The sequence below is a fragment of the Balaenoptera musculus genome, chromosome 13, assembly GCF_009873245.2.
Source record: "Balaenoptera musculus isolate JJ_BM4_2016_0621 chromosome 13, mBalMus1.pri.v3, whole genome shotgun sequence".
NCBI classification, from domain to species: Eukaryota; Metazoa; Chordata; class Mammalia; order Artiodactyla; family Balaenopteridae; genus Balaenoptera; species Balaenoptera musculus.
This window is the reverse complement of record NC_045797.1, coordinates 68,215,624-68,243,302: the sequence shown is the minus strand read 5'-3', so window position 1 is coordinate 68,243,302 and position 27,679 is coordinate 68,215,624. Positions and strand designations below refer to the sequence as shown.

The following is a 27,679-nucleotide window of genomic DNA, read 5'->3' as shown; positions in this document are numbered from 1 at the left end:
GACTCTCATTTTAATGTGTGAAAACTTATATATACTATAAACATAGTTGAAATCAAAGGAAAGAATATGTGAATAGGCATTTTTCTAAAATTAATCAGAGGAAATGAAATGAGTAATCAGAAAAGAGATAAACAATTTTAGAAAACGATATTTATTCAAAGTGACTGAACACGGGACTTCCCTGGTGGCCCAGTGGCTAAGACTCCACGCTTCCAATCCAAGGGGTGCAGGTTCGATCCCTGGTCGGGGAACTAAGATCCCACATGCTGCATGGCACAGCCAAGAAAATGTAAAAAAAAAAAAGAAAAAACAAAAAAAAACCAAAAAGACTGAAGACATTACAGATGAAGCTCTGTAAGATGAAGGGATTCCAAAGGGTTTTCTGAATCCAATTACCATTTGAATTAGTCTGTTTTTCATGTTTTGTATTATTCCTATATGTTACCAAATCTTTGCTTTGGCACAAATAGACATGTATTGAAACTGCATTGAGGCACTTGAAAAATGTGATTAAAGAGTGGACATTCAAAATCTTGCCACTTTTCTTTGGTTGTGGTGTGATTCATTTGTCAGAAACCCCCTGCAGCACTGAGTCAGAGTCAGATATACTTAGACGTCTAAGAGGCCTTACCAACTGGACAGTTTTTTAAGTTTGCTGCAAGCCTAACTTCCCTCAAGAAATCATTTTGGGTACTTAGTGGGCCTAATCCAAGTCAAATGTCACCCTAACTGACATGGTGATACATGTATAACTATCTAGTATGTATCTTTCTGTCATGTATTTGCCTCGTGGAGCCGAAAAGTTGAACCCGATACATCCTTCACAGTGGAGACTTTAGCTTACTAAATTGTAATTTTGACGTAGTGAGTATGTTGTGAGGAGGTTATACCAGTAAACCCAAGAGCAGGTGGCAATGTGACCAGTAGAAGGAGCTTAGGATTTAAATCATAGGACTGGATTTGAGTCCTGTGTCTGCATAGCTATGGCATGAGCAAGTTAATAAACCTCTCGGAGTCTGTTCATCTGTTGAATGCAGCTGGTAAAAATAATGTCTGCTTCAAGGAGTTGTAAGTATCGAATCAGATAAAGTATATAAAGGTACTCTGCAAAGCTATAAAAGTCTATACACATTTTTCTTATTATTTTTTGTAAATTAATATGCCTCTTCTGTGTCCTTCAAGTAGGTAACATTCACAGAAATACACATTATATGCCTTGAGGAATGTGCCATTGAAACAGACTGCATTTTTAATGATGGTTTGCCTCAACTGAAAGCAGGAAGTCATTTTTTTAAATTTATATATTTATTTGTTTGGCTGTGCCAGGTGTTAGTTGCAGCACGCGGGATCTTCATTGCTACGTGTAGGATCTTTAGTTGCAGCATGCAGGATCCCTGGTGGTCCAGTGGTTAAGACTCCACACTCCCAATGCAGGGCGCCCGGGTTCGATCCCTGGTCAGGGAACTAGATCCCGCATGCATGCCACAACTAAAGATCCCGCATGCCGCAACTGAAGGAAGTCATTTTATTTTTTAAAATTGAGTTTAAGGATCCCAAAGTGAACAAATAAAGCACATAATACTTGTTAACAGCAAATATTAGAATCAGTCTATACTACAACAGTAGACATATGTAGTCCCTGTTGCATTCCATTAAAGAACTCCTGCTGGTTTAGGAGATATATATGGTAACACATATGGAAAAATGTAAAACTGCTGAGTATCAAAATTCACTGCTTGATTGGAAGTAAGTGATAACTTTATTTTTTTTCTGGTGGCCCAGTTGCCATATCCTATAAAAAAGAAAGATTGTCACTTGCCCTCTTGATCCCCTTTCCAAATCCATTCTTTAAAGATGGTCTCCATCCCACCTCCTCCATCAGATTCTAGATGAGGAAGACAGTGCCTAACCTTTGAGGAGTTTCTGATATAATGGAGACTTAAAGCAGATATACAGCTAACTCCTCTATGGAATAGTGGACAAGGTAAGCGCCACAGCAGGTCAGGTGGCTGGTGGTGCCCAGCTTCTGTAACCATTTCCTAGTATTCCTTCAGCACCTGCACATCAGGCCTCATATTGGTTGAATTTTTATTTATGGGTGATTTGCCTCTCTACCTAGATTGTAAACTCCGTGAAGACAGGGAAGGCACTGGTCTTGGTCTCTCTCTCCATACCTTTTACCTAAGCCTCAACGAGTATTTGTGGTTCAAATAGTCTTGTACCCAACATTCAGGTTTAGCCAAAAAAGTGTATTAAAAGGCATTTAAGCCCTAACTTTCTTTTCCTTTCTTCTGTCTTTGCAGTTGACCTGCCCCTCTTTTTTCCTCGAGACCAGCCGACTCTCACATTCCAGTCCGTCTATCACTTTACCAACAGTGGACAGCTTTATTCCCAGGCCCAGAAAAATTATCCATACAGCCCCAGATGGGATGGAAATGAAATGGCCAAAAGAGCAAAGTAAGTGAATCAATTGTTATTTCTTGCAAATAGAAACATTTTGTTTATCTAGTCCAGGAGTTGGGCAAGCTACTGCCTGCAGGCTAAATCCTGCCCTGTGCCTGTTTTTGTAAATAAAGTTTTATTGCAACAGCCACACCCATTTTTAAACTTATTTTCTATGGCTGCTTTCATGCAACCATAGCAGAATGAGTAGTAGAAACAGACCACATATGGCCTGGAAAGCAAAAAATACTTGTTATTTGGCCCTTTATAGAAAAAGTTAGCCAACTCCTCATCTAGCCTCATCAGGTAGATTGCCTTTTTTTCTTTTTAAATGAGTTATATGATTTTTCTGAAATCTACCTTTCTATTTATTTTATTTCTTTTTTAAGATTTATTTATTTTTGGCTGCGTTGGGTCTTAGTTGCGGCACACAGGCTCTTCGTTGCGGTGCGGGGGCTTCTCTAGAGTTGTGGCGCTAGGGTTTTCTCTTCTCTAGTTGTGGCATGCAGGCTCCAGGGCATGTGGCCTCTGTAGCTGTGGCAAGCAGGTTCCAGAGCGCTTGGGCTCTGTAGTTTGCGGCACGCAGGCTCTCTAGTTGAGAAGTGCGAGTTCAGTAGTTGTGACACACGAGTTTAGCTGCCCCGCGGCATGTGGGCTCTTAGCTCACTGACCAGGGATCCAACCCGCGTCCCCTGCATTGTAAGGCGGATTCTTTACCAATGGACCACCAGGGAGGTCCCTCTACCTTTCTATTTAGATTAGAGAATAAGTACTAGGTAGAAATTGGAGTTAAGGAATAACTGGTGTCGATGAAGAAAATATTGGCAGCTACTTTCATTTTTTTTTTAATGGAAAACTTCAGCTGACAGTAAACAAATAGAATTTTTGCCTAGTAGTCAACACAGGGATCCAGTACCTAGTTTTTCATATGGACCTATAATGTCTTTGAAGGAACAGAGTGAATTATATATCCCATTGCATCTCTGCAGCCATTACCCAAAGTAGGGCCTATGTCTTCTTTGATTGAATAAATGGCTACACAAATAGCTTAGGACTGTTAAAATCCTTATGGAAGTAAGTTGGGAATTTGATAAAGGTTGAAGTTAGCTGGAGCTTGGAATTTAGAGATACTACTATTGCACATGAATCTCTCTATAGAAAGCTTTCACCAGTCATATGGAATACGTAAATGTAAATGCAGAGAGTTTTTTCCAGGTAAGACTTTAGTATCTGGAACACCAGTCTTCACAAACCATGGCCTTCCTAGATTGAAGCAACAGTGGATCAACGCCATAGCTTCCAAAAGTAAATCATAAGAGTGGCAGGTGGTTATTACTTTATCACTCCGTACAGCCATATGCTCACACCTGTGATCCCAGCTGAAGGATGATCAGATCCAAAGAATCACAGAAATGAAGAATATCAATTCAGCATCCTCTTTATTGCTCATCCAGTATTTACTGAGCATCTACCATGATCCAGGCAATGTGCCCCTTGCTGGGGATACAATGATAAATAAATTAGAAATTGTCCATGTCTTCATGGAATTTATAGCCCAACAGGAGAGATCAAAGCCTTTATCATATCAAACATGTGATGGTTTTAAAGTACCTACTAGTAAAACCTGGCCTTCCAGACCTAGAATGCTCCTTGATTGGTAAGACTTCTTGCTCTTTCCTTCCCCTCCCTGGGTCCTATTTCCATCCCCAGGTACCCACTGGCATCTATATGTTCTGTAGTACAAGACCTTCACTCATAGCAGGGTTGGGGCTCTTTTAAATAATGACAGGGTAGCTTTCTCTAGGAATCCAGACCTCCCCAGATTCACATGTGGAATCCAGAGCTGTTGTTTACCTGAACCTTTAGTGTGCCCTTCCTCCCTGTATTCCTCTTTGTCTGTGATGCCCAAGTCTGAAATTCTATTTAAGGGAAAAAAACAAACATATGCAAATGTAACTAATAACAATGAGTAAGACTGACTTATCTTGAAATAAACTTGAAAAGGGGGATTATGATGTAAGTTTTACATTTGAGGGATTGCAGTTGTTTAATTCTCCGGGCTTTCCCTGTGTATACATAGGATCTGCCCTTAGAAGATGGGCTGTTATTTGTGGTATGTGCTGTGGAGTCTGAACCAGATGTGTTTTTGTGGTTTCCATGGCAAAGCTATCTCAGTGTGTGTGTGTGTGTGTGTGTCCGTGTGTCTGTATACGCACACGCGCACTTCTTAAGTAGACATTTTAGAATGTATGAATTGAGTCTTTAAGGAGTCGCAGACCACAAGCCTATGATTTCAGTATAGGAATATCGTAAGTGAAGCCTGTTTATCTTAACAGATTGGTTCAGAGTTGCAAGAGACATTTGCTTTACTTTACCAGCCTAAAGAAAACATCCGAAGTAATGTTAAAAAAGTCTGCTTTCTACTGTAGTGAAGATGGATGCATTTTAAATGTAATAAAAGAGAAAGCCAGCAGCTCATGCTAGGAAGAAGAAATAGTTTAAAAGCTCCTTCTTTAATTGACCTGAGTAACTTCCCTGAGCTGTGTCAGAAGGCCAGGTAATGGATAAGCACAACCAGAGAACTGTCCTGCAGTACAGACCAGAGTTTGGTGGAGAAGGTGGAGAGACAGGACAGAAAGAGAGAAAGGTCAGCTGCAGCATTCCTTACACCCCCTGCTGAAAATATTGTATGTACACAGTGCGTAAAAGGCTATAATTCACTTGGAGAGCTCTGCCCAGGACATAAACACTCTCATGGTTTATGAACAGCGCTAGAGCCCTTTGAGTGGAGTCAGCTGTTTATTCCCTCCTGCAGAGCAAAATTCTAAGCATGTGAATTCAGAAAGGACACTTTCTGGCCAGGGCTCTTCCTGTGACGTGTACTTCTTGCTCGTGGCTGTTCAGCAAATTCTGTCCTCACAAGTGAATTACCCTCTGCTGGGTGAGCACAGGCTTCAGGGTCATGTGTGCCCCAGTTCCTATCACAAGTTCTAATCTGTAAGCTCTATGGCCTTGGGCAGGGCTATTAACCTTCCCGAACTTCATCGTGTAAAACAAGACTGTACTCCTCCCTGCTGATGGGCTTGATATGAAGGGTCAGTCAGTGGGTGGACATGTGAAAGACCCTTGGGTTTAGCTTCTGCTTTGTCCCACGATGCCTGTGCCCACTGCTCTCCTCCTGCTGTCTTTCTGCTCCTGCAGGTCTACCCTTCCTTCCACATTCTTCCTTACGGTTTTCCCATCCATGCTAACTTGCAGGCAGCTCTTTCCCCTCTTTCCAGTGTTGGTTGACTGTTGGTCATATACTGCTTTGAAATCTCTTTTGTATTATTCTTTGATTTTTTTCACATCTTTGTATATATCTCATTTCCTTAATCGACCTGTGAGTCCTTTGAAGGCAAGGGTTTTGCATATATCTTTTAAAGATATTTATTGTCGTGTAATTTACATACACTTATAATTTACATACAATGAAGTGGACAGATTTAAGTGTATCTTTTTTTAAAAAAAATATTTTTTATTGTTGGCTGCACTGGGTCTTAGTTGCAGCGTGCGGGATCTTTGTTTTTTAGTTGCAGCAGGTGGGCTCACAGTTGCGGTATGCAGACTCTTAGTTGCAGCATGCATGTGGGATTTAGTTCCCCAACCAGGAATGGAACTCGGGCCCCTGCATTGGGAATGCAGAGTCTTACCCACTGGACCACCAGGGAGGTCCCTAAGTGTATCTTTTGATGGAGTTTTGACAAAGTTACCTTCTACCTCTTTCCAATTAGTCTCCTCACCCCCAAGACAATGCTGTCTGATTTCTATCACCATGTCTTAGCTTTTCCTCTTCTAGATACTTCTTATAAATGGAATAATACAGATTGTACTCTTTTGTGTCTTTTGTATTCAACATAATTATTTTAGAGTTATCTGTTATGGCATTCCTTTTTTTACTGCTGAGCAATATTTCATTATATGAATATACTATAATGTACTAATCCATTCATCTGCATATTATATTTAGGTTGTTTCCAATTTGGGGATTTTTATGAATAGAGCTGGTATGAACTTTCTTATATAAGCTTTTTAATAGACATATGTTTTCAATTTTGTGGGTAGATACCTGGGAGTATGTGTATGATTAACTATATAAGAAACTGACAACCTTTTTCGAAGTCGTACCAGTTTATACTCCCACCGGCAATATGCTGGGTTCCAGTTGTTCCGTATCCTCTCCTCCAACACTTGGTATTATCAGTCTTTTTAATTTTAGCTATTCTGTAGGGGATGAAGTGATATCGCATTGTGTTTTTAATTTTGATTTCCTGATGAGTAATGATGAGCATATTTTCATGTGCTTATTGGTATGTCTTCTTTTGTGAAGGGTCTGTTCAAATTTTGCCTATTTTTAATCAGGTTGTTGGTCTATTTATTATTGAGTTTTAAAAGTTCTTTTTATATTTGTCAGAAATATGTATTAGAGATATTTTCTCCTAATCTATGGCTTGCCTTTTCATTTTCTTAACAGTATCTTTTGATGAGCAGAAATTTTTTATTTTTAATGAAATCTATTTTATCAGTGTTTTAGGTTTTTTTTTTAAATTAATTTATTTTATTTATTTATTTTTGGCTGCGTTGGGTCTTTGTTGCTGCGTGTGGGCTTTCTGTAGTTGTGGTGAGTGGGGGCTACTCTTCATTGCGGTGCGTGGGCTTCTCATTGCGGTGGCTTCTCTTGTTGCAGAGCACGGGCTCTAGGCGCCCAGGCTTCAGGAGTTGTGGCTCGCTGGCTCTGGAGAGCAGGCTCAGTAGCTGTGGTGCACGGGCTTAGTTGCTCCGCTGCATGTGGGATCTTCCTGGACCAGGGCTTGAACCCGTGTCCCCTGCATTGGCAGGCAGATTCTTAACCACTGCGCCACCAGGGAAGCCCTATCAGTGTTTTATTTTTATGTTAATATTTTTGTATCCTCATAATTATTTACCTTCCACAGGGTGATGAAGAGATTCTCCTATGTCTTTCTCTAGAAGCTTTGGTTTTGGTTTGACATTTAAGTCTATGATCCATCTCAAATTAATTTGGGGGTATGGTATGAGGTAGAGGCTAAAGTTAATTTTTTTGTTTATATATCTCCAGGTATTTAAGCAACATTTGTTGAAAAAACCTTTCTTTCCCCGTTGAATTACCTTCATGCCTTTGTCAAAATAAATAGACCACACATGAGTGGGTCTATTTCTGGATATTCTATTTCATCTATCTGTTTTTCTGTTTATATACCAATACCAATGTTTCTTAAAATCAGGAAATGTAAATTCTCCAACTTTATTCTTTTTAAAGATTGTTTTGGCTGTCCTAGGTCCTTTTTTTTTCTGTATACGTTTTAGAATCAGTTTGCCACTTCCAACCCCAACCTGCAAAAGAAAAACCTGCTGAGATTTTGATTGGGATGGCATTGAATCTGTAGGTCAACAAGGGAAGAATCGACATTTTAACAATACCGAATTCTTCCTATCAATAAACATGGTTTTATTTAGATCTTCTATAATTTACCTCAGAAATGTCTTAAGATTTCAGTGTAGAAGTCTTGGATATTTTTTAATGTTTTTGCTTTTATTGTGAATGATAGCTTTTCAGATTTTATTTTCCAGTTGTTGCTAGTATATAGAAATAGAAATGATTTTTCTATATTGACCTTGTGTACTGTGACATTGCTGAATTTACAATCCTACTAAGTTCTAGTAGCTTTTTTGTAGATTTCTTAGAATTTTTTACATAAATAGTCATATCATCTGTTAACAGCTTTACTTCTTTCTAGTGTTTAAATCTTTACATTTTTTAGTTTCTTTCTTTCTTTCTTTTTTTTTTTTTAACCTACTTGCACTGACTGGGACCTCTAGTCCAGTGTTGTACACAAGTGATGTGAGCAGACATCTGGCCTTATATTTCCACATTAAAATTCATGTTAGCAGTAGGTTTTACATAGATGTCTTTAGCAGATTGAAGAAATTCCCTTATATTCCTACTTTGCTAAGAGTTTTTATCATGAGTGAGTGTTGAATTCTGTAGAATGCTTTTTCTGCCTCTATTGACATGATCCTGTGGCTTTTCTTTTTCTATTAAAGTGGTGAATTACATTAATTAGGTTTTGACTGTTAGACCAACCTTGCATTCCAGGGATAAATAAACCCTTCTGAGTCATGATATTTTATCCTTTTTTATATTATTATATTTGATTTGCTAAAATTATGTTAAGAGTTTTACATCTGTGTTCATGGATGATAGTAGTCTGAAATTTCCTTTCTTGTGTTGTCCTTGTTAGACTTTGATAATAGCACTACACTGGCTTCATAAAATGAATTGGCAAGTTTTCCTTCCTTATCTGTTTTCTGAAAGAGTTTATGTAGGTTTGGCATTATTTTTTTCTAAATGTTTGGTAGAGTTTATTTGTGGGGAAAAAAATTCAATGTCTATACTAAATATAGTGATATTCAGATTTTTAAAATGTTTTCTTGTGTTAGTTGTAGCAAGTTGTGGGGTTTTTTTAAGAAATTTATCCATCATATTTAAGTTGTTGAATGGATTGGCATAGAATTGTTTATAGTATTGTCTTATTTTCCTTTTAATATCTATGGGGGCTATAGTGATATAACTTCTTTTATTCCTTACAGTGAAAATTTGTATCTTTTTCCTCTCCCTTTTTTTTTAAAACAGTCTACCTACGGGTTTATCAATTTTTCTAATCTTCTCAAAGAAACAAGCTTTTACTTTGTTGATTTTATCCATGGTTTGTTTTTCATTTTATTAATCTATGCTTTTATCTTTATTATTTCCTCAACTTATTTTCAGTTTAATTTCCTCTTCTTTTTCAATTTTTTCAAAATAGAAGCTTAGATCATTGATTTTAATCCTTTCTTCTTTTTTAATATAAGCCTTTAAAGGTATAAATTTCTCTCTGAAGTTTGCTTTAGCTGTATCCCGCAAAATTTGATATGTTGTTTTTTCTTTTTTGTTTTTATACAGCAGGTTCTTATTAGCCATCCATTTTATACACATCAGTATATACATGTCAATCCCAATCTCCCAATTCATCCCACCACCACCACCACCACCCCCTGCCGCTTTCCCCCCTTGGTGTCCATACGTTTGTTCTCTACATCTGTGTCTCTATTTCTGCCCTGCAAATCAGTTCATCTGTACCATTTTTCTAGGTTCCACATATATGTGTTAATATACGATATTTGTTTTTCTCTTTCTGACTTACTTCACTCTGTATGACAGTCTCTAGATCCATCCACGTCTCAGCAAATGACCCAATTTCGTTCCTTTTTATGGCTGAGTAATATTCCATTTTATATATGTACCACATCTTCTTTATCTATTCGTCCGTCGATGGGCATTTAGGTTGCTTCCATGACCTGGCTATTGTAAATAGTGCTGCAGTGAACATTGGGGTGCATGTGTCTTTTTGAATTATGGTTTTCTCTGGGTATACACCCAGTAGTGGGATTGCTGGATCATATGGTAATTCTATTTTTAGATTTTTAAGGAACCTCCGTACTGTTCTCCAGATTAGCTGTATTAATTTACATTCCCACCAACAGTGCAAGAGGGTTCCCTTTTCTCCACACCCTCTCCAGCATTTGTTGTTTGTAGATTTTCTGATGATGCCCATTCTAACTGGTGTGAGGTGATACCTCATTGTAGTTTTGATTTGCATTTCTCTAATAATTAGTGATGTTGAGCAGCTTTTCTTGTGCTTCTTGGCCATCTGTATGTCTTTTCCATTATCATTTTGTTAGAAAAAATTTTTAATTTCCTTTGTGATTTCTTTTTGAACCATGAGTTATTTATAATCGTTCTGCTTGAATTTCAAGTGTTTGGGGATTTTTCTGGATGTTTTATTGTTACTGATGTTTAATTTCTGTTTTGGTCAGAGATTATAATCTGTATGATTTTAATCCTTTGAAATTTGTTGAGACTTGTTTTATGGCCCAACGTGTAGTCTATCTTGATAAATAGTTCATGTTAACTTGAAAAGAATGTGTGTCCTGCAGTTCTGAGGTATAGTGTTCTGTATACATATTAAGTCAAATTACTTGTTAGTGTTATTCAAATCTTCTATATCCTTACTATTATTTTTTGTGTTTATTATTATAACAGTTACTGAAAGGAGGTGGTAAAATTTCCACCTATGTCTTTGGATTTGTCTATTTCTCCTTTTAGTTCTGTCATTTTTTGCTTTTTGCATTTTAAAGTTTTGTTATTTAAGTACATACATATTTGGAATTGTTTTGTCTTCTTGATAAATTGGCCATTCTATCATTATGAAATGATTCTTGCTATTTCTGATAATACTACTTCACTTGAATTCTGCTTTTTCTGATATTAATATAGTTACACCAGCTTTCTTTTTCTTTTTTAATTTTTAATTTTAATTTTTTAACATCTTTATTGGAGTATAATTGCTTTGCAATAGTATGTTAGTTTCTGCTTTACAACAAAGTGAATCAGCTATACATATACATATACCCCATATCTCCTCCCTCTTGCGTCTCCCGCCCACCCTCCCTACCCCACCCCTCTAGGTGGTCACAAAGCACCGATCTGATCTCCCTGTGCTATGCGGCTGCTTCCCACTAGCTATCTATTTTGGTAGTATATATGAGTCCATGTCACTCTGTCACTTTGTCCCAGCTTACCCTTCCCCCTCCCCGTGTCCTCAAGTCCATTCTCGACATCTGCGTCTTTATTCCTGCTTTCTTGTGCCTATTTTTTGCTTGGTATATCTTTTTTCATCCTTTTGCTTTCATCCTATGTGTGTCTTTATATGTCAAGGAAACCTTTTGTAACTTGGTTTTTTAAATCTAGTCTGATAATCTCTGCCTTTTAATTGGAGTATTTCATTCATTTACATTTCATATAATTAATGAGCTCGTTGGGTATAAGTCTGTCTTCTTACTATTTGTTGTTTAATTTCCCCTGTTCTTTATCCCTTTGTTCTTCCCTTCCAAATCTTCCATTTGATTTATTTGAGTATTTTTTAGTATACTATTCTCTCTTCTATTGGTCTTTTAGTTATAGCTCTCTGTATCATATTTTAGTTATTAACACACTAAAATGTATTCTTAATTTATCTCAGTCTACCATGAATTAATATTACAACAGTTCAAGTATAATGTAGAAACCTAAAACAATGTAATTCTCTTGTGCTATTATATTCAGATGTTTCACTTCTTCATATATTATGAATCCCACAATACATTGTTATTACTTTGGCTTTTAATAGTCAGTTGACTTCTAAAGAATTTTAGAAAAGAAAGAAAAATTATGCTCCATTTTATTCTGGCTTTCTGCACATCCACACCCAGGCAGATAGATAAAGTTTCCCATTCTCTTTACCACTTGTCTGAGCCTCCCTCCTCAGAGGCCTGGCATTTGAGTAACATAAATACAGAGAGGAAATGCATGTGGCAGTTAAGAGCACTGACCCTAAAGTCAAGAGAGAGTTGGGTTTAAACCTGTCTCTGCTATCACTAGCTGTGTGACTTTAGGCAAATTCATAGTCTGTCTCCTTATCTATAAAATAGTGAAGCTAGTTTAGAATATCAAATGGGGTGTGTGATGATTTTCTATTGTTGATTCCACAAATTTTATATCTTAAAACAGCACAAATTATTATCTCACACTCTCTGTGGATCCAACACAACTTTCCTGGCTTCTCTGTTTAGGGTCCCAAAAGACTAAAATCAAAGTGTTGGCTGGGGCCGTTACCACATCTGAGGCCCAGGGCCTCTTCCAAGCTCATTCAGGTTGTTGGCAGAGTTCAGATCCTTGTGGCTGTAAGACTGAGGTCCCTGCTTCCTTGCTGGCTGTCAGGTAGAGGCCATTCCCTGCCACATGGACCCCTCCATCATCAAGCTTGCAGTAGTACATCAAACACTCATGTTTCCAATTTCTGACCTCTGTGTCACTGACATCTAGTCTCTGGTTTAAAGGGTTCATTTGATTAGGTCAGGCCTACCAGTTAATCTCCCTTCCTTAGAGTCATCCATCGGTTCCATGTAACATAACCCACTTACAGGAATGAAATTCATCATTTTCACAGTCCTGGGGATTATACAGGGAGTGCACGCCAGGGGGTGAGGAATCTTAGGAGCTATCTTAGAATTCTGCCTACTACACAGGGTAATGTAGGTGAATTGTCCAGCATAGGATCTGGCATGTCATAAGCATTCAGTAAATGTTAGAATTCAGCATCATCATACCTGGAGGAAAAACAGAGATTTTTAATTAAAAGATAGCGGAGTCAGCATTGCTAGCTACACATGCAACCGAGTAAACAGTCCCTCAAACCTCAGTGACTTGGCCAGAGATTCTTAAGTTCTAGGCTGCTCCATCCATGGCTGCTGTCTCCTATGGTTGTGTCTTCTTGGTGCCAGTACAGCCAGTTTGAAAAGTGGAAAAACTCCATGCTTCAATTGTATAATCTACATAAAACCAACTATCACTTAAAAAAAAAAACTGAACCCGCTATTTACCTACCTTGGTATCTTATACACAGCTTTAGCTCTGTCTAAATAAATGAATCAGATAATTTTTTATAATCCTTTCTAGTTTGATAAATCTATGAATAGGTGGAGTGAGTTTTCCCTGAGTTTCATTGTATAAAGCATTAGGTTGATCCTAGAGGCCTGAGTACGTTCTCAGAACAGCATTGAACCCTCAAACTACCTACTGCAATGGCTTGTCACACATTAAATCCATTATATAAATGGAATATTTCAAAAAATAGCTTCTCGGTCAACACATGGGGGCAATTCATCATGAACCTTCTAAAACATTTTGTTGTTTCCCCTCTTGACTCCATGTCAGAAAGAGATGTAATTTTCTTATTTAGAAACTTATCTAGATACTCCCAAAGCAATCCCTAATTTCCCATATGTGGCTCTTCACCATGCATACTTCTATTATTTGTCATTCTGTTGTCTTTGCAGAATAACTTTCTCTTTCAATCATTTTTTAAAATTGTACATTCTGGGCTATTTCAATTATTTTTCATCTTTAATACCTTAGTGTTCCCAAAGACACTGTTTCCTTCAAACTTCTCATTAGCTGCTAAATGCTTCAATCCAGTCTTAAGCATTAGCCCTCTAAGTAAAACAGATAAAAATAGATCTTCTCTCCTCAAGAGAAGGGGGTCACCTGATGTGCTCCTCATCCCTATCCCTTACTGTGGCCTCCGGGGCCCCTCTGGGAGGCCATGGAACACAGCGTGGAAATCCCAGTCCTAAGAGGGCACTTCACAGTACGGTTGCAGGAGCCCTGAGGCCTGAGAATTCTTTAGAGACCAGGGTAGGGCTGGTGGGGGGAGGGGTGATCTTGAAGCATAAGTGGTTATAATGTGAGCCTACTCACATCTTCTGGTTAAGATTTAATTGTGGCATCAGGCCTCTCTCTGCAGTCCCTGTGCTTGGTAAGCTGGCCAGAGGGAACCCTGACTGAACCAGCTTTGGGGCCCAGGTATCCAGTCATCGCTCTGTGTTAGGGAAAACCCTGACGGGGACTTTGCAGCCCTCTCCCTCTCCCAGGACCACTAACCGCCCCCCGCATCCCTCCCCTTTATATCTGTATTTTTGGAACTCCCATCTGGCCCCCCGGGGGTAGGGGTTGACCAGGAAGGTAAGACTTGTGGCCACTGTGACTGCTCACCCTCACAGCTGCAGAACTGAGCCATTCTGGGCAGGAAGCGTCCTGGGAATGGAAGGGGGAGCCCCGAGCTAGGCAGAGCAACCAGGCTGGGGCTCCCAGAAAGCTCGGCCACAGGGGGCGCATCGCGGCTCAGACCTCAGTGGCAGAGCCTGCAAGCCCGGCTGCTGCTATGATTCATGGGTTTTCTTTTTTTTTTTTTTTTTTTTGCCTTGAGTTTCCTAGGAATAGTTCCCTTTAAAAACTCCCAACCTCATCTCAGCTGAACTCCCCTCAAGAGAGAAGAGGGAATTTTCCAGGCCCAGGCCAGCCTCGCTTGGGGGATGAGAGCACCCGTAGAAGACAGGAGAGGAACCAGTGATGGTGCCTCCCGAGGAACTGGGGAAGGCTAAGGGCGCCAAACCTTCCTCTCCCCCACGCGCCCTGGGTTCCCGTGTTCACAAACTGACCCATCCCTCCTAGGGTTTAGAGAGAGAGAAGTTGCGAGGAGAAAAATAAAGCAAATAAATACCATGAAATTCTTGGATCTTTGAACTCTCACAGAGAATCATTTTGAAAAGTATCTTCAAGGGATTTGGTTTGTTTTTTCTTTCAGAAGAGAGAGCAACAGAGACGGGGAGGAATCCAGACCTGCCTGGCATCCAGGCATCCTCTCCAAATTGCGTAGGTCAGAGAGAACATGTTATTTGTTAGAACCTGACATCTGTTGCCGTGAAATGATAAGCTCCATTAAAAAGCCCGGCCATCAATTACTGCTGATACAGCCCTCATCCTGGAGTGGGCCGCTCACCACACTTGCAGCCTGTGCAGACCAGGCTGTACCAGGCGCGGAGCGTTCGCAGCCCCACGCAACCTCCCCGCTCCTTCCACAGGACCTCTCAGGCCATCTCTGCCAGGCCCTCCATCTGGGTTCCTGGCTTCCTTTGATTCCACTCTTTGGCCGCTCTGAGGGCTGTTTTCAGGACTGAACCCCCTGTCCGTGCTGCTTTCTCAGTGGGAAACAGGGTGAGGCTTTCCTCTCTGGTCGCAGTCATGCAAGCCGGAAGGAGCTGCACACAGAAGAGTAACTGGGAGATGAACGCATCTTAGTCGGGGGAATTCGCTTAGTCGTGCTGTTGTGAGAGCTCCTGATCAGCTCAGGCTTGGGTTCTGATTATCCCTCCCAGGATGGGAAAACGTTCATGATAGCCAAGTACACCTACTTCCTTGTTTGTGAGTTACAACCCTACATTTTCTTGGAAAAATAGACAGATGTCCTATAAAGTCAGAAAGGAAGGAATAGGGGAGTTGGTTTTGGATTTTTATAGTATACCAAAGTAGAAACACACGCTTATTCATGGAATCGGAGTCGCCTTTGAACGGTTGGAAGGAAAAACGTACAGTAAGTAAAGAAAATGCAAAGAATAACAGCCTGGGAGTTAGGAGACCTGGGTCTCATTTGGACACCATTATTAATTTCCTATGTGAACTTGGAAAAGACACTTCACCTTTCGGGGCCTCAGTACCCTCATCTGAAAGTACTGGGCTGGTAGCTGATGATCACAAAGCTCTAACATATTTCTGGGATTTTAAGTGAAAATTGTGTTTAAGGTAGTTTAGCATACTTTTTAATTCGTGTTGACAAAATTCCATCTCTGTTGCCAGAGGTCAGACACAAATTGAAAACATTGCTAAATGGAATTAAGTACACTCCGTACGTGATGCCTTTTTGTACAACCCGTATCTAATATTTATAGAACACTTCAGCTGTGGGACGTGCACACATATGCCCTGAACACACACACCCAGTAAAATACTTCTAGATGTAATACTTTTTCAGATGTCAAGTTAAAACAGCTTCTCGGGAATTAGGCTTGACTGTTCAGATGTGCGTGTTGGTTTCTGACAGGTGCCGCCGGGGCTGCTCAGGGCTTATGATGTGGAGTCCAGCCAAGGCAGGAGGGCCAAGCCGCATGGTTCTATCATTTCTCATTAAGGCATGCATTCTAGAAATAGGGGAAGCATCAAAGAACGACCATCCGATCTGTGCACATCATTAGTGACAAGCAGAGGCCTTGCTTCTGCAGAAATGGGATTCTGTCTTGTCTGTGGTCAGATCCTTCAGCACAGGGGCCCCCTGTGAAAATGAACTAGATTCATGACTTGTTAAACTCACAGCTTTATAGAGGTGAGCAAAAACAGGGAGCAGATATTAGGGTAGTAACCACTATGCCAGTGACCTCCAAAATCCACAGCCAATAGCAGAGCTAGGTTGGGTGACCAAGCAGGGATGCATTTAGAAAGGCAAGTGTGACAGTAGGGGCCAGTCTCAGGACGTGGAACATGGAAGGAACCTTAGGCATCATCTAGTGCCACCAGAATTGAGTATGGTCAGCATTAACCATTGCGGTGGAAATTAAATGGAGTGATTGGTATATTTGAAACCCTCAGCACAGTGATTGGCATAGACTTGACATTCACTTCATCATTTTCATTTCCTGGAAGAACTTGTTCAAGGCCATGCAGTACAAAGATTAGAACCCTTTTACCCAATCACTGGTCCAGGGCCGGCCCAAGCCGCCTCTGCCCTCTCCCCTTTACTCTGCCTGTTTCCTGCTCCCTTGCTCGCAGGAGAGCGCAGTGGAGTCAAGGGCTGGAGGGCAGCATGCCTGCATCCACATACCCACCACCTTCCCTTGGGGCGGCCGGGCATCGAACCTTCTTCCTAGTGGCTCACCCAGCAGGCTGAGGGACACTGTGGCCACGGGGAAAGCCCAAGGTATTCTTGAGCAGAAATAGCTCTCCTAAGAGTGTGGAGACCTGACACTGAGTACCTTTAAGGGAAGGTGAACATTCCTGTGGCTGAACTTATTACTCTAATCAATGGGCAAAAGAAGAAGAGGGGTATGATAATGGAGCAGGCCAAAGGAAAGACACTGCTTCACAGCTGCCTCCAAACCAGCTGGAAGGCTGCACATCAAGAAGAGGACAAAAAATTCCAGTGACTCCTATCTTCCCAGACAGAACTTCTGGCACTTAGTCATGCCTAATGGAAAATGGAAGCCAAGAAAGCAGAAGTGAGGCTGGAGTGATCTAGGGTAGTCCTTATCCAGAGTCACTTCTGAGGAGAAAAAGTGCCCTGGATGGTCAGGGCTGAGTTGCCAGGTAGAAGTGCCATGGCCATGGGGAGAACAGGCTTTAGAGCAGCTGTGATTATAAGAATCAAGTGTAACAGTGGCTTCTGCAGTGAAGTTATTGCTAGTAATTCGTTCAGCAAACATTTAAGAGCTATATACACTATAGTTGACCCTCAAACAATGCGAGGGTTAATCCACATATAACATACAGTCGACCCTCTGTATCCAGAGTTTCTCCACATCCACGGATTCAACCAGTCATGGACTGTGTAGCACTGTAGTATTTACAATTGAAAAATATCCGTGGTTAAGTGGACCCGCGCAGTTCAAACCCATGTAGTTCAAGGGTCAACTGTATATACAGAGTATGTGCAAAGCACTGGGGACCACAACACACACACACACACACAGGGTTGCTGCCCTCCAGGTGCTAAAACTCATCCACCTGTTGTGAAGAGTCCCAACTACAAAGCCCGCTGATTGATTTTTGGAACCGTCCATCACTGGTTGAGATTCTGTTCCAATGACAGGGCATCCATGGCATGAACTACTCAGTACACGGAGTACAAGTCAGAATTGCAAAGTGGGAAGCTCTGTAGCTCTTCTAAAAATCAAATTTAGAAGACCAATATTTTCCATCATTGATCATTTTGGGGATCGGATAATCTTTAAACTGTCATTATTTCAGTCTCCCAAAAAAGTGAAATTTATGGGAACGTATATGTAAAGGCAAGACTATGTTGTTTCTTTCTGAGAATAAGTGATAATGGATCAACCAGTCTCTCCTGATCATCTTATAGACAATAATAATAATAAATATGCATTGAGGGCTTTCACTGCACCAGCACAGCTGTAAATGCTTTATATATTTTAATTCCTGTGATTCTTGTAACAACCCTATGAGACAGGTACTGCCGTTGTTACACCTATTTTACAGATGATGAAGCTGAGGCCCCACAAAGTGAAGTGACTTGTCCAAGGTCACAGTGTAACTTAGTGTAGGAACTGAGGATATACCTTGGGTTTCCCAACTTTTAGACTGGCATTCTGCTCTTATAATGCCCTGCCACTCTTCCTCAGACTGATTGCCTGAGTTATCCCAAAATTGCCAGGCGACTGAGCTCAGCTGTCTGTCTGGAACTGCAGAGTCTCTGGGTGCTCTGCCTCGGTCGACGCTCAGGTTTGGCGAGCCCCAGTGTGGATTTGTAGTGGCAGTCATTTTGATTAGGTCCTGCCCAGATCACCAGCATTTTTCCCATTCTTTTATTCATTCATTCAGAAAATATTTATTGAATTCAAAGTAGGTATCAGGCACCATGTTAAGTGATGCGTGGGACACAGTCTGCCTTCACTGGACCAGAGGTGAGATGAAAATTCTACATAAATAACTCATCAGGCAGCAGCATGTGCAACATGCAGGTGAAATGCAGTCGGAGTCCCGAGGAGAGGCGATGATGTCTGTTTCCTGAGATTGAGGTGGCTGACGCTGGAGGGTGGGTAGGAACTGATGTGCAGAGATGGAGGGAGGACACTCCTGCCAGAGGGAACAGAGGCTCAGAGGCCGGGAAGCATGGGGTTCCAGATAGGCCAGTCTCCTTTGAAGAGGGCAGCAGTAGATGAGGCAGGAGAGAAGGAAAGAAAAGAGGCAGGTAACAGAGTTCTGCACGGTAGAAGGAATGATGCTCTGGGATCAGACCAGCCAGAATTCAAATCCTGGTTCTACCACTTTCTGGCAGTATTTTGTTACCTCTGTGGATGTTGCTTTTCTCATCTGTCCATGAGGATAACAGTCCTCTCTCACAGTGGATTGTGAATGTTAAGTGGGAAAATGATGGTAAAATGTCTGAGGTATTGTTGGTGTTCAATTAATGGTAACTTGTTATTAACTGCTGTGCTAAAACACTTGATCTTCTTTTCTGTAGGCCATAAGGTTTTTCTTAAATTAGCAGATTACATATTGCTACAGTGACCTGCCTTGGCATAGATATATAAAGCATAATAGAGCCTTCTTGCCTTGGAAATATTAAGGAAGGCAGTAAAAACTGAGACCTGTGGTCACACTTGTGCACCACTATAAAGGAATGCTTGTCTTGGGCCCTTTCACCTTTTCTTTGCCACCTCAATGCCCAAGAGACCCACTCTTTATTCTCCAGAGTTAGGGTTTCCAGTTTTAGCAATTAAAAATACAAGTTGCCCCGTTAAATTTGAACTGCGTGTAAACAACAAATAATTTTAGTATAAGTATATCCCATGCAAAATTTAGGACATACTTATACTGAAATGTTATTTGAAGTTTATTTGAAATTTAAATTGATATGGGCATCCTTTGTGGAGGGACAGCTCAGGAATCGGTCAGAAAAATCTGTCCGCCTTCCTGGGGAGGGGGACTCACCCGTCCTCTAGTCTTGTCCCTCAGGTAATAAAGGCTCTGCTCAGCAGACTTTGGCAGTGCCTTTAAATCACTTCCTGGGTAGAGACAGTAAATGCTGATGGGTCCCGCTGTGTGTGTTTGGGGCAGGATGTCTTGTACCAGCCTTCACATCTCCCCAGCCTTCTTTCTTCAGAACATTCTCACAGACAATTGGCAGAATGAAAACAGCCTTTGTGGTCTGATAACTTGTCTCACGGAATAAGTGCAAGCCCTCTTTCACAGAGCTTCTTCCAGGAACGTTGCTCAAAGTGGCGACTTCAGCTGTCCCTGTGGCGTGAGTGACGAGGCGGCCAGAGCAGGCATGACGGTAACTGACCACAGGCTCCCTGCTCTGGGGAGTCTGGGGACCGCAGTACTGGAGCTGGGAGGACAGTCCAGCTGCCTCACTATGCTAGTGAAACAAAGAAGACCCAGAGAAGGGAAGTGCTTTGCCCAAGGTCACACAGCTATCCAGAATTTGAGTCTGAACTTCAGCCTGGGTCTACTACCTTGAGTTCTTCTGTAATAATTCAGGGCGTCTGAGAATTCCCAATACACTTGTTTGGTTGACTTGTGAACATTTTCTCGGGACTACTTGACAACTGTCATCTCCAGATCTCCACTCGTCTGCATGTCCTTCAGCGCTGCCACTCTCAGCTTCATGCTTGCCGCCCCTAAGAGCAAGATCACTACTGGTGCGGAGTTCATGGCACTTTCTAGACCGGCTTGACCTTAGCCCTCCTCCCCAGCAGTGCCTCCTTGCTGATCCCTTTGCCCCACCCTGACCAAGTGTTCCGCGGTTGAGATGGAAAAATCCATCTCAAAGTAGAGGGCTTTTAACCTCACTTTCAGAGGAGTAATTTCACCTCCACGTAACAGGAGGTGAAAATTAAAACAAAGCAGGGTGTAAGTTGGGGCAGTATAGCACCCTTGGGTTTAACAGTGCCTTTGACCTAGTCCCCTCAGACTAGAATGATTAATCTGGATGCCAGAGAGTTCTTAGAGGAGCCCTTTACTCAGTGGTGTCACCGGCGAGGTGGCATTAGCCCTAAGACCAGCTTTATATGCACATTCGGAAAGCAAACCTGGCCGGGTGGGCAGAGCCGGCCCACGTGGAAGCCCGGAGCGGCCATCAGGGGGTCTTCCTCTCTTTTTTATTTGCTTGTTCTTGCCACAGGCTGTCATGAGACCAAGAAAACTTGTTTTGAAAATGCTTGACAGCCGAAACAACCTGTTCTCGGCTCTGGACGAGAGGGTCTGTCCTTTCTGACTATTTCTGTGCTGTTTGATGTTTGACTAGCTGCTGACTGGAAAAAATGAAGTTGCTGTTTTCTTCTCATATTGTTCACAGGCAAGTGCCAGTGGCTTGCCAGGCCCTTGTTTCCCGTTTTTTCCAGCCCTTCACCAGAGACATTTTAAGACAGTGCCTGAGTTTAACTGATGAATGAACATTAGCAACATATACTTATGAGGATATAACCGATGGTTACATCTCTGCAAGCCGAGCTCTATATGTGGGTTGTCTTTCCCAATCCCATTAGAGTTCAACCTGTGATTTTCCACTTGTAGTTTGGTCCTCTCTGGAGAAGTTGAATGTGTGAGTCAAAATCTCCAGTTATCCCAGTGGCTACTTTGGCCTTCCGCACTGGTGGCTCTGAGGCCTGCAGCAGCATCTCTGTTCCTCCCTGGGGTCTTGGTCTTAGATGGTCTCAGGTGGGTCCTGTGACTGGGAAGGAGCCACTTCACTTCTTTTCTGCAAATAGAGGGGTTGGACAGGTAAAGAATTGACAAACAATAGCCCCAGGGCAAGCTTAGCTAGCTGCTTGTTTTTATAAATAAAGTTTTATTGGAACACAGCCCCACCCATTCATTTACATATCGCACATGGCTGCTATCACTCCAAGGGCAGAGTTGAATTGCAGAGACAGGGTATATGGCCTGCAAAGCTGAAAATACTTGCTGTCTGGCCCTTTACAGGAAAACATTGCCGATCCCTGGATTAGATGACCTTTAGGGTTTTCAAATCCAACTTTCTATGACTTTTGAACTCGTGCAGTTCTTTTACAGCACAAGCTCCTGAAGCACCTAATAAGGGGCTGACTAGAAGGGGGCCTCTCTCTTCCCTGCAGTAGTTACAATGCAAAGCACGCCTTGAGGTTGCTGAAATCTACACAGGGAGGGGGCTTATTCTGCTGTGTTTTTATAGTTTATTTTGCTGTATGTCTGTATTCGTTTATTGGTCTGAGGGCTCTGGCGTCCGTGGGGTCCACCAATTTTGGTAAAAAGACACCCCAGCTGTATAAGTCTGACTGAATTCAGTGGCATGGTTCAAGGTGGGACACCCGTCTGTGCCCACGTGGAGGAGAACACTGATTCATCTGCTTGATAACTATGGTAGGAAAGGGAGCCAAATGCTGCCTTGAGAACCTGTGTGGCTGCCTGGACCCACCCCACCTGCTGTTTGTGTTTGCCCGTCTCTGAGTCTGAGCAGTGAGATGGGGCAGGATAGCTCAAAGTGGCAAGGTAGGTTGGTGGCCATGGTGAGAGAAACAGGAAGAAGCCTTGAAAAATGCAGAGACTAGGGAAGAACTAATCTTTTTAATCTTCTTCCCCTGGTGCCAGTCCAAACAAGATTCTAACATAAAATTTGCATCCCAGTGGCATGCATCCCATACCCACGTTCCCAGGGCATAATAGGGGATCCAAAGCCCAGAACTGCATGGTCCCCCGGTCAAGGCCTCCCTGGCCTATAAAGAACTTTTGTGCAGACTAGAAAAAGGTGCCCCTTTGGGTTGGTGCAGACTTGGCTAATAGCTTTGGGTAAGAAAAACCTCCCCCTTTCTCTAGGCATCTAGCCCTGGGCGAGCACACAGCTGAGCAAGTGGGCAGGGACTGGATTTCAGCCCCCACTTGCTCGTTCGGCCAGACTCCTTGGTGCAGAGCAGATGCTGCCCTCCCCAGTGGAGCAGCCACTCCTGCCACCTGGCATCTTGGAAGTCTGGGGGGCTCCTCTCACAGGGCCTTGCTGACCAACAACAGGTTAACTCTGCTTGGCCTTGGTTTTTGAGACCACAGCAGCCTGGGCTGGTCCCCCGCACGCCCAGTAATACCCGTCCCCTCAGCAGCGCCACGGTGCAGGGTGGCTCAGAGCCCCGGGGCTGGGAGCACAAAGACGTGGTCCTCCCCCAGCTGCACCAAGGGCCCTGATCTCGTTGAGGTGCTTATTTTGGAGAGCCCACGTCCTGGCTCTTCTTTGCCAACTTCTGACCTAAAACTGGCTCCGCTTAAGGAATGCACATAATTTTCCACAGAGTTAGATCTCAGAGGTAATATGCTAGCAGCACAAAGAAATGTGCTAAGAGGGCCAGAACAGACGAGCTCACAACGGTGGGGACTGACCTCACTCCCCAGGTGCTGGGTTACGCGTCGCCCAGTGTGTGCGGTGACGACATTCTGCCAGGACACCCTCCTCTGCAGGGTGTGTTGTCGGCATGGTTTTGAGAAGGCTGTTATGAACTCTCCGTGGGTGAGACAGCTTTGTGGTCAGATCTGGTTTCCACCTCTCAGCTCACATTGGAAATTGTACTGGGGCCGGCCGGCCATGTGGGCAAATTTTGAAAGATTCCTAACCTACCCTTTTCATTCTGCATCTATCAGCGGTTCCCAGCAGTTCAGAGGCCAGAGGATTGGGAAGAAAAAGAGGCTGGGAGCCCGGAGTAGCCGAGGATTCAGTATCTACTTCCTGTTCCCTTTCTTGGATCTTAAAAGGCTCCTGGGAATAAGAAGGAATGTAGTTTGTCACTGTTCTGAGCCCCTTAACCGTGCAGAGCGCTGTGCTAAGGAGCAGTTAGATTCGTGTGGACGAGAGCACTTCTCTCTGTGCCCTAGAAAGATGCGATCGGGAGGAGAGTGGGTGGAGTGTGGGCGTCAGTGTGGCTGCACCCCATAGGGAAGGGTGGTGGGAGCCCGTGAAGTGGACATTGGGGAATAGCCCTGTCCGCTAGTTTCGGACCAGAGCCCCAGGGCCTAAGAGAAAGAAATCTCCCAGTTAGCAAATGTTCCCAATTTAAAAATTTTACTGTTCCAAGTCACCAGACGCATGATGATGCCCCACACCTTTAGCTGCAGAGGTTATGGCCAGATATGGGGTGGGGAGCAGTGCTCAGAGGGCCCTTCGAGTGGAATGTGGGTGCACCAGAGCCATGCCTTTCCTGCTCCAAGCCTGTGGCCACAGAAGGCCCTCCGGGGCTGGCAGTGTGCTGTCGCAGGGCACTGGCTCATATCTGAGCCCCACTCTGCCTTTACCACGCACCTGACCTTGGGTAGGTTACCTACTCTCTCCAAGCCTGTTTCTTCATGTGTACAGTGGAAGTAGAGTAATGCTATCTATTTCACACATGACTGTTGCTTGCATTAAAATGAAGTTGTGTTTTTTTTTTAACATCTTTATTGGAGTATAATTGCTTTACAATGGTGTGTTAGTTTCTGCTTTATAACAAAGTGAATCAGCTATACGTATACATATATCCCCATATCTCCTCCCACTTGCGTCTCCCTTCCATCCTCCCTATCCCACCCCTCTAGGTGGTCACAAAGCACCGAGTTCATCTCCCTGTGCTATGCGGCTGCTTCCCACTAACTACCTGTTTTACATTTGGCAGTGTATATATGTCCATGCTACTCTCTCATTTCGTCCCAGGTTACCCTTCCCCCTCCCCGTGTCCTCAAGTCCATTCTCTACGTCTGCGTCTTTATTCCTGTCCTGCCCCTAGGTTCTTCAGAACCTTTTTTTTTTTCTTTAGATTCCATATATATGTGTTAGCATATGGTATTTGTTTTTCTCTTTCTGACTTACTTCACTCTGTATGACAGACTCTAGGTCCATCCACCTCAGTACAAATAACTCAATTTTGTTTCTTTTTATGGCTGAGTAATATTCCATTGTATATATGTGTCACATCTTCTTTATCCATTCATCTGTGGATGGACACTTAGGTTGCTTCCATGTCCTGGCTATTGTAAATAGAGCTGCAATGAACATTGGGGTGCATGTGTCTTTTTGAATTATGGTTTTCTCAGGGTATATGCCCAGTAGTGGGATTGCTGGGTTGTATGGTAGTTCTATTTTTAGTTTTTTAAGGAACCTCCAGACTGTTCTCCATAGTGGCTGTATCAATTTACATTCCCACCAACAGTGCAGGAGGGTTCCCTTTTCAAAATGAGGTTATTTTTAAAAGCATATTATAAACTGTAAAATACCAAGGATCAAGTTAGTTCATTTACTTATCCAACAACTATTAAATGCCTACTAGGTGCAGGTACTTTCAGGCAGTGTCCCCGGTACTCCAGGCCCTCCTGTAAACAGGAGCTATTCTATAAATGTGTGTTAAATTAAAGTGAAACAGGAGTTTCTCAGCTAGGCGATGGGAGGGGAGGGTGGGAGGAAAGGAAGCTGCTCTGGTTTGAGTTCCTACCGTGTGCCTGGCGCTGTTGCCTGACAACCACCGCATGGGTCCTTTGGGCCCTTTGGGCCCATCAGAGAGAAATACATGGAGACTCGGGGAGGGTAAGTGTGACTTCCCCGAGACACACAGCCACCAACTGACAGACCCATGTTTGAGTTCAGTTCCCTCTGATTCCAGATGTTCCCTTGCCACAGAATGACACTAGCAGATTTCCTCTCTAGCCCACTTTTCTCCTCCCAAGCCTCCCCCAGGTCAATAAGCCAGGCCAAATCCAAGCCAGAGATGATCACCCCTGATTCTAGGCCGGTAAGTGGGAATCATGTGAAATCAGAGCAAAATGAGGCTCTATCACCACAAGCCAAACCTCATGTTCACAAGGGCGCAGGTTTTAGGAGAACAACGGCCTCCGATGCATGCTCGGAATTCCTTCCATGGCAAGCCACTGTGAGAAAGATCTCACCCAAACAATGTACTCTTGGCCGAGGGAGGGTGGGTGTCTTTTCAGGCATAAAGCTACCAGCAAGGACCCAGAAGTCACTCAAGGGAGTTGTTGGTTTCCCCAGAAGGTCTAGCTTTTTGAAATCAACTTAGCAAAGGATTCTATTCGCCCCTCCGCCCCCGCCCCCCTGCCCCCCCAGTGCTGAGTCCTCCCTTGTCTCTAACCCCTGGGAGAGGAGGAGGGGCTTGGAGCTCCTGTCCTTGTGTGGGTTTCCAGCTCAGCAATCAATGAGTCCTTTTCTCAAGTGTAGCACCAAGTATTTATTCTGATAAAGGATAAAAAAAATTTTTTTTTAAGAAAAAAGAAGAACTAAAGAGGTTGTTGTCTGGCTTGGTCTCCAAAAACCAGTCCTTAAACAATTGACAGTTATTGCCTAGACTTAAGATGATCGATTTAGGAAAGAAGGATCTTCGTTCATTGTCATTCAGCCATTCAACAGAAATTTAGGGTATTTCTGGGTCACTGAGGTGCAGCCCCCAGAAATGAACGCAGGAAGCCTCCCGTGTCTACACAGGGGAGGAAACATCTGAAGAGCTGCCTTTAAAGATGGGCAGACCCACGGCTCCAGAGCCAGTAACACCTGGGGAACTCCTGCCCAGGAAGTCAGCCTGGCCCTGGAGCTCAGAGCACACGGTGGAGGCCTCAGCTGCTCCCACCATTCAGTTCACGAGGCCTCACTGAACCTCGGCGAGACAGCCACAAAGCTCCGCCCAAGGGTGACCACAGAGGTAGACAACGTGTATACAAGGGACACCAACCAGCAACCCCAGGTAGTTTAGGTAGGATTGTTTTGTTCCAGAAGGCAAAAGGAGGCCCCATGGGTAGGGGTTCCCAGGGGACAAATTCCAGTTCAGGAGAAGGAAAAACATTGTAACTCTTACAGGTGCTGCAGGCTCTGTGAAGGGCCTGAGGCTTATGCCAGGCCTTGAGTGTGAGTAGGTTTTGGGTAGATAGGGAGGCCCCCAAAATGTTGCATGGTTCAGGAAAGTACCCTTTACCTGCAAAGCAAAGGGACTCCTACATAGCTGGCTCCCAGAATTGCCAAGGAGAATTAATTATTGTTTGTAAAACACTCTAAGATTCCCCGATGAAAGACCTTGTATAAATGCAAATTATTATTATTGTCATTAAAAGTGCTAGACGTCTGGCCTGCTGGATAATGGCCTGGCAGAGCTCTGAGCAGAAACGAAAGCCAACTCCAGGCAGAAAGTTTGTTCTGGTTGTTCCAGAGCAATAGCAGGAAGAAGGAGCTGGCGGAGGAGGGCTTGGCCCCCGACTGTGAAGTGAAGCCATCCAACTCCCACCCAGAGTGAGCAGGCAGCAGTCTGTCTGGGAGTCCAGGGCCTGTGTGTCCCCTGAGGGCCAGGCCTTACTCAGATTCATCCCTTGCCCCCTGCAGAAACCAGCCCTTGTCTAGCTCAGGAGCTCAGCATGAGTGAGTGAATGTCTGGTCGTCTGCTGGTCTGAAGGATGGATGCTGGCCTCCATTCTTGGGGTCCTAAGTCAGATCCGGAGACAAAAGGGAGATAGAAACCTCTTGCCATGCCTTTGATGGTACTTATTAAGGAGGGAACCCCTTTAGCAAAGCACAGGGAGAGGTCATTTATTAAATTACTGCTTCCACTAAAGAAACTGTCTCTGGCTAAAGTGGTTAAATTGATCCCAAAGCAATAATATTAATAATGGATAATGGTACAGTCGGCTCTCCATGTCTCATGAGTTCCACATCCGGAAAATATTTTAAAAATATTCAAAGAAAAAAATATATATTCAAAAAAAAAATTCCAAAAAGTTCCAAAAAGCAAAGTTTGAATTTGCCAAACACAGCAGCTATGTATGGAGCATTTACATTGTATTTACAACTATTTACATAGTATTTACACTGTATTAGGTATTTAAGTAATCTAGAGATGATTTAAAGTATACGGGAGATGTGCATAGGTCATATGCAAGTACAGTCGGATCTCCGTATCTGCATGTTCCATATCCGTGGATTCAACCAACGGAGGATCAAAAACCAGAGTTGGTTGAATCCAAGGCTGCAGAATCCAAAGATATGGA

The 27,679-nt window shown here is 43.0% G+C and overlaps 1 protein-coding gene across 2 annotated transcripts in view; it reads left to right on the top strand.

Moving 5' to 3' along the window:
- Positions 1-27,679, top strand: part of BABAM2 (BRISC and BRCA1 A complex member 2) — a 431,982-nt gene that overhangs the window by 391,409 nt on the left and 12,894 nt on the right. For both annotated transcript variants that reach the window (XM_036873975.1, XM_036873977.1), the window contains exon 11: positions 2,304-2,457. In XM_036873975.1, the coding sequence (XP_036729870.1) occupies positions 2,304-2,457 (154 nt within the window). The remainder of the gene's footprint in view (positions 1-2,303; positions 2,458-27,679) is intronic.